Source organism: Gymnoscopelus braueri (genome assembly GCF_963280865.1).
Source record: "Gymnoscopelus braueri genome assembly, chromosome: 18".
In the NCBI taxonomy this organism is placed as follows: domain Eukaryota; kingdom Metazoa; phylum Chordata; class Actinopteri; order Myctophiformes; family Myctophidae; genus Gymnoscopelus; species Gymnoscopelus braueri.
Window position 1 is genome coordinate 27,054,990 of NC_137618.1, and position 7,500 is coordinate 27,062,489.

At 42.7% G+C, this 7,500-nt stretch overlaps 1 protein-coding gene across 4 annotated transcripts in view; it reads left to right on the top strand.

Annotated features, from left to right (window-relative positions):
* satb2 (SATB homeobox 2) overlaps positions 1 to 7,500 on the top strand; it is a 53,984-nt gene that overhangs the window by 26,158 nt on the left and 20,326 nt on the right. For all 4 annotated transcript variants that reach the window (XM_080412302.1, XM_080412304.1, XM_080412305.1 and 1 more), the window contains exons 4-5: positions 2,529 to 2,655; positions 5,827 to 5,950. In XM_080412302.1, coding sequence (XP_080268428.1) covers positions 2,529 to 2,655; positions 5,827 to 5,950 — 251 coding nt within the window. The remainder of the gene's footprint in view (positions 1 to 2,528; positions 2,656 to 5,826; positions 5,951 to 7,500) is intronic.

The following is a 7,500-nucleotide window of genomic DNA, read 5'->3' on the forward strand; positions in this document are numbered from 1 at the left end:
AAGAAAGAGAAGAAAAGAGAGAGAGATCTGAGGCCTATATGGAGAAGAGGAAACCAAAGGAAGACGGAAGGAAGGCGGGAGGGAAGGAGGGAGGAGCAATAGCAGGGAGAAAGAGAGAGATAGAGACTTCCCAGGACTCGTCTGGGTCTCATTTAGTGGATAGTAATGCGATTAGCATTGTTTGGTTTTCACAGCTCCAGCCAGTCCCCATAAAGAACCAATGTGCCTTTTTGTACTGTATGTGTGCACGTGTGTGTGTGTGTGTGTGTGTGTGTGTGTGTGTGTGTGTGTGTGTGTGTGTGTGTGTGTGTGTGTGTGTGTGTGTGTGTGTGTGTGTGTGTGTGTGTGTGTGTGTCTGTGTCTGTGTGTCTGTGTGTGTCTGTGGCCTCGGGTCTGTCTGTGGCCGTGGCAGTGTGAGCACATGTGTATACGTGAGTGCATACTTGTACGTTTGCATGCGTATTGTAGCTCACGCTTGCATGCATTTGTTTAGCCTCCCCGTTCCTGCTATAAAATCCTGTTAAACTCTTGTCATTTCAAATCCTCAGGCTTGCACGATGTTTCACAGGACGCCCACATACCATTACGCAACACAGACCGACGCAAACACCCACCGACCCACCCACATGTTTAATTAGGGGTGATCATGTTTTATGGGGCATATTAGTGTTGGTGGAGGCCGATGCGTTGACCCAGACCCACCACAGTAACAATGTTGTCTGTAACATCTCTGCTCATCTCTTGTGTCATAAAAAAGGCTCAAGGGTGGGTTTTACATGGCTAGCATTTACTGTGTGCCTTATTGTATCTGCACAGCACAAACATATGTCTTTAGCCATCTGCATTTTTGCCTGTGTGTCCATAGCATGTACCCGTACTTGTGTGCTTATGGATGTGTTTGTGAAATGTGTTTGTGTGTGTGTGTGTGTGTGTGTGTGTGTGTGTGTGTGTGTGTGTGTGTGTGTGTGTGTGTGTGTGTGTGTGTGTGTTTGGGTGTAGGTGTCCATGGAGTGTCCCTGCCCTTGGTTTAGCCTGGCAGTAAAGCAGACAGACAGAATGACTAGCAGATAGCACATTATCTATTAGAACCTTATCACTCCTAGTAGATAACTAGGCCAGGCTATTAACAACACACACACACACACACACACACACACACACACACACACACACACACACACACACACACACACACACACACACACACACACACACACACACACACACACACACACACACACACACACACACACACACACACACACACACACACACACACACACACACACACACACACACACACACACAAAAAGGTAGAGAGACGCTCAAACACAGACAGCAAACACACACATAGACAGATAGACACTTAAACACAGACAGCAAACACACAAATAAAGTACACATCCTGAGAGTCAATGACAAACAAACACACACAAGGTGAAACAAGCCCATGCACTGTTGCGTGCACACACAGCATCTCATACAGTATGTATGTACAGTACGTTTGTATTTATGCACATTGCATTAATCTACCCTACTATATCAAATATGTTAAGTATTACACGTTAATTTGTCTCTCACAAAACAATCACACACAAAACAAAAATGACAGCACTGTGCAGATACATCTGTAAAAACGTGTGCAGGATTCATGCACATACGCACGCACGCGCACACACACACACACACACGTACACACAGCAGTTCTCATTATCGGTGACGTAACCGGTTGGCTGTGTGACTATATTTGTTGCATAGCGCAGTGGAGGGGATATCTCTGTCTCTCTCTCTAAGCATCTCTATTTCATAGAGCTTTTATTCTGGGAAACAGAGGAGAGGCAGACCTCACTGTGACCTGGATTTCCACACTGGGATGATGTCATGGAATGAGAAAGGGGATCAAATTGGGTTAATGAAGTTACCTTTATCTATTACCTCAGTGGGTGAACGTGCACTCTCTCTCTCTCTCTCTGTCTCTCTCTGTTCTTTCCTTGTTAGTGTCAGAATGGGCAATATCACTACATACTGTATATGCTATTTTTGCTGAATGTTCGCCTATTATGACATGCCCAGAATAGGGACGCTAGAGTTCATGTGGTTAACCGATGTGTCACGTTTGTCGGTTGATGATTGTTGAATGGACCGAAAGGTTGTCTAAATAATACGCAAGTGGGGAAGACATTAATGCGCAGGAGTTAACCTTTCTTACATGAATGCCGTTTTATGCCTTTCGCGCACCTGTCACTTATTCCGTGGTGCATATATACAGAAGCCTCCTCATCCAACTTTCATTGAGCAACGCAGTCGTACGATGAAGTATAAATTAACACTGTAAAAAAGAACAAAATATAAAGGGAAGGTGGAATGTCTTCTTCCCGCTTTTCAATAAAGATGCTATCAGATGAAGTCAGACATTAGCTGAAGTGGTTAATCTCTCTCTCTCTCTCTCTCTCTCTCTCTCTCTCTCTCTCTCTCTCTCTCTCTCTCTCTCTCTCTCTCTCTCTCTCTCTCTCTCTCTCTCTCTCCAGGCATCATCAAGGTGGGCAGGTGGAACCCTCTCCCCATTCACTTCCTGACAGACGCTCCAGAGGCCACGGTGGCTGACATGTTGATGGAGGTCTACCACATGGTCACACTACGCATACAGCTGCAAAGGTTAGACTCGCTGTTAAAGGTCAGGGTCAACATGTCATTACAGGTCATTTGGTAAAGGTGACAGCCAGTGACAAGTTCTATACCTTCAGTATTTAACGTCTATGCCTAATTTTGCCCCCATCAACTAGTACAGAAGTGTGTCAACGTTTGGCAAAAACAACAGAGCTAAAAGCTCACAGCACGTCACAGCGCGTCAGAACGCACTCAGAACACGTCACATTGCAACGCATTGAGAGTGGGAGATTGCAGATCTGCTATTTTTGCTGAAGATATTTAGTGTAGAGAGAAAAAAGTAGGGGCCTAGTATAGCCCCCTGGTGCACCTGGTGAACTAAGTACGTGTATACAGGGTTTAAGTGGTTAAAGGACCATCTCTATAGTAAAAGTGTTACAATTTACAATTTAGGCATTTACCAGACGCTATTAATCAGAGCGACTTACAAGTGAAAGATCAGAGTAAATGGTATGATCAACCCTAGTCAACAAACAACAGGGTAAATGGTCACATAAATAGAGCACAAAGAAAACAATTTAGTGCTTAAAAAAAATAGAAGAGAGCAGATCTCCGCCAGGCTGGGTGGCCTACCCAGGGCTGTGTCAATTGTGGGGTGCAGCCGGCATTACATGAGGAATCTGCGGGGGAGTTTGTATGATGGATGGTGCAACTTTTCACATTTCACATTTCACATTGGCACCTTCTATGGGCAGAAGTGAAAGTGCTTTTAGAGGTCTACTCTATTAGAGGCCCCATGTGATTCCAATATATGTTGGGTTGATTGGATGTTGTATTCGTGATACTGTATATGGTGTTTTTTGTAGGAAATAGGCTCCTCCCACAAATGTGTGAAGCCAATTACAGGCAAACCGTATGGAATATCAAAAGCCTAGTAGTTGTAAGTTATTTTTGTTTATGTTTACAGTTAGATGTTGGATTGTTTGTTCCTGTAAGAGTGCATGAATACATCCACTAGTGAACTCTTGAGTTTAATATAGATATATATGTTTTATTATTATTTTTGGTAATGTTTAGTAAGATGCAAGGTTTTAGCTTGCCACAATATATAGCTTGCCAGAAGCTGGTATAATATGACTGTGTCATTTTCTTTTTATTGTACTACCAACAGTTCAAGAGTTATAGGCAAAAATGTCAAGTGTCCTGTTATATATTTTTCTTTGTCCTATTGGGAGTCTGCATAGTATAACTAGCATCTTTCAGAATAGGCGTCAACAAGGGGTACAAGGAGACAGGATTGCTTGGGTGAGGTGTAGTCTTAAGAGCTGAGTTTTCAGACTCCGGCGGAAAATGTGGAGTAAGTCTAGACTGCAATTTGGAGTTTATTCCTCAGCTTGGGAGCCAGGATGGAGAAGAGTCTCTAAGATATGTGGAGCGTTCGCTCAAAATAAAATAATTGAGCGTTTGCTCAAAATAAAATAATTGCTGAGGATTTTAAAAATTCTGTAAATCCTCAGTGTTAATGCAACCATTTTTACACTCAGAGTTAAAGTAACACTGATGATTTTACTGTGTACCGATTATGGACTGGACCAATAGGGCCAGTGCCCAGGGCCATGAGAGAGACCGACAACGTATTAAATTGTATATATGTTAACGCTCAAATATGTGGGCCCCTTAGCCTGTAAAATTCTTAAGATTAGTATTTACATGCAAATAAATATCATGTGAATACTCTAAATTATAGAATGTAAATCCTGTATGATAACATGTCTACAGGTGCTTTCTTGACCCACCCATGCCTCTCAACTGGAGTAGTGTGTTTTCGTGGCCACCCGACTGCTCGTTCTGGGTAGCGAGCAGTGAGTCTTAATCCATCCTTGGTCAATGGGCTGAACATGCCAGACTGCCTCGATAAGGGTCACACATAGTTATCGTGGTTACATACTGTATATACCCATACTTTTCTGGAAGTGGACTGAACCCATTTAATGCAAAATATGCATGGCATTTTGGGTGGGAAGGAGAAATGCTTCCCTTCCAATTTACAGTAAATGACAGATTTGGCTTCTTGTTCACCAATATCTCCCTGGCTAAGACAAGTTTTATAGAATGCGATACTGAAGATCTTTGTGGTTTGACTGACCATCTCTATCACAGTCAAATCTTCAGTGTTCGTTTAACCACTTAAACCCTATATACTTCGTTGACCGGTGTCCCCCAGGGGTCTATACTACTAGGCCCCCGACTTTTTTCCCTCTACACCAAATCTTTCCCCCGAAAATAGCAAATCTACAAGCTCACAATGGCACTGCAACACGCTGGGCTGTGAGCTTGCAGATCTGCTATATTTGCCGAATGTTCACCTCCAGACTAGGGACGCTAGGGTTCATGTGGTTAAATGTACATTTGGTGATATTTGGTTACGTGTGTACGCTCGAGTGACAAATGGATGAATCAATACTGAGGATCTTCTTTTTTCTTTCTTTTTTTCTTCACTGTGTATCACATTTGAAGAGGCAATATCGAAGCACTGTCATTCCTTTCCTGGTTAGGCGACCCTGAGCGGGAATTATCTACTATCTGACTGCCTCCGAGAGCAACAGCGAGAGAGCGTTTGCCAAGAACACCCAGTTTCCCAGAAGAATGAGTGAAACTGGGTCCTGATGGACAGATAAAGACAGATAGACTCCAGATGAGAGGATTATTATTGTTATTGTCTTGGCGCATACCAGCCAGGTTTATTTACTTGTTTACACATGTGTCCATGGCGATGGTGCAATTTTGGCACGTACTGCGACCGGTGTCTGAATGATTGATTTTTGAGGTTAAAGGAAAGGAGAGGGAGGGGCTCCAGGAGGGATGGGTCCTCGCAGGAAGCCACGGTTTTGAGCTGAGGTTAAAATGTGGAGGTCGGGAAAAAAAAAAAAATGTTATCTATCCGGTGATCTAATAAATCTGTGAGCATGTTTGGCCTGATGAAAGAAGCCATAAAAAACTTAACGCTTATTAAAGTAAATTAAGCTCAAGCAGAAAAACTAATTAAACTGAACCCATATGAATGTAATTGACCGCTCCGACTGTGTGTGTGCATGCGTGTGTGTGTGTGTGTGTGTGTGTGTGTGTGTGTGTGTGTGTGTGTGTGTGTGTGTGTGTGTGTGTGTGTGTGTGTGTGTGTGTGTGTGTGTGTGTGTGCATGCGCACGTGTGGTTGCTGTAGTTTCGCCAAGCTGGAGGACCTGCCGTGCGAGCAGTGGAACCACGCCACGGTCAGGAACGCACTCAAAGAGCTGCTGAAAGAGATGAACCAGAGCACACTGGCCAAGGATTGTCCTCTGTCACAGGTAATGATGACTCCCGCACACACAGCCCAATCCTGTTCACTTAACTGTGATGGAGGGAAAATATTATAGGTACATTTTCTATACTCGGAAAGCTACACATGCACATGCGCGCACACACGCACGCACGCACGCACGCACGCACGCACGCACACACGCACACGCACACACACACACACACACACACACACACACACACACACACACACACACACACACACACACACACACACACACTCTGCATAGCTTTCTCTCTCTCTATCTCTCTCTCTGTGTGTGTGTCTCTCTCTCTCTCTCTCTCTCTCTCTCTCTCTCTCTCATATTTTAGCACATGATTGAATATCATTCGCCTTGCCTTACAGATACATTTTATTTACATTAAGGCCTCTAGGTGGCACTTCTATGGTCAGTTGCATGAGTTTTGGCTCCAAGGTAAAATAAAGAATGTATTACTGAATGGCTTATTCGTTAAGAAAATAATAATTATGCTGCAGAGCTGAACCCTTAAAAAGCAAGTCTTTTGCACACCTACAAAGGCGACAGGTGCGTACGAGAAGACCAAGCGTGGGCCCAAACGCAGAAACAGAAAAAACTCCTGCACACTGTCTTCAAATGCAACAACAAACTTTAATGGGAATATTAAATTCTATAATATTATTTTATTCCCATTAGCTTTTGAAGACAGTGTACTGTGCAGGAGTTTTTTCTATTGATACTGCTGAACCCTTCCTTGTCAAACTTAGTAAATTAATCTTGAAACTAGCTATTTTTATAGCACTTTTCCAAATAAAGTGCTTTGGAAAACAAGATAGCACCTATACATTACTGTAGGTGTATTAACCCTGAGAACTCCAGGATCCAGAGTACAGCTGGTTTTCCTTCTTGCCTAAACAGAGACTTAACTTAGAGCTGGGCCGTCAGGTGAATGAAATTGATCGGTAACACTTTACTTAAAGGTTGGGTCTATAATGCATTATAATCACATTTATAATGCATTATTATGCACTTATTTGGCTTCATAACACTTATTATAAATGTTTATAATTATGAATAACAATTTATAACAAGGTTTATGAAGTATTAAAAGTGCTGGTCATAATGCATTATAAGCTCAGCGGAACAGCACATTGTTATAACTGCCATAACATAGTCAGTTATAAAGTGTCTTTGATATAAGTTGTTATGCATAATTATAAACATTTACAATGAGTGTTATGAAGCCTTATAAGTGCATTATAATGCATTATAAATTCGATTAGAGACCTGACCTTTAAGTTAAGTGTTGGTGCAGGAGTAAAGTTCCTGCACTCCACTGCTGAGACGATCTCTGTCGCCGTACTAGCGGCTCCTACAGTAATAATAATAATAATGGATTTTATTTATAACGCACTTTACATTTACAAGAAATCTCAAAGTGCTAAGTTTGGTCAGGGGGGGCTGAATTGAGAAGAATAAGTATATGCCTCCACATGCATTATGTGGCCCTGGTGAAACTTCTCACTTCCAGGTGGAAAGAAGCGCACTGGCAGCGGCATGTGTATCAGAGGGGCCAA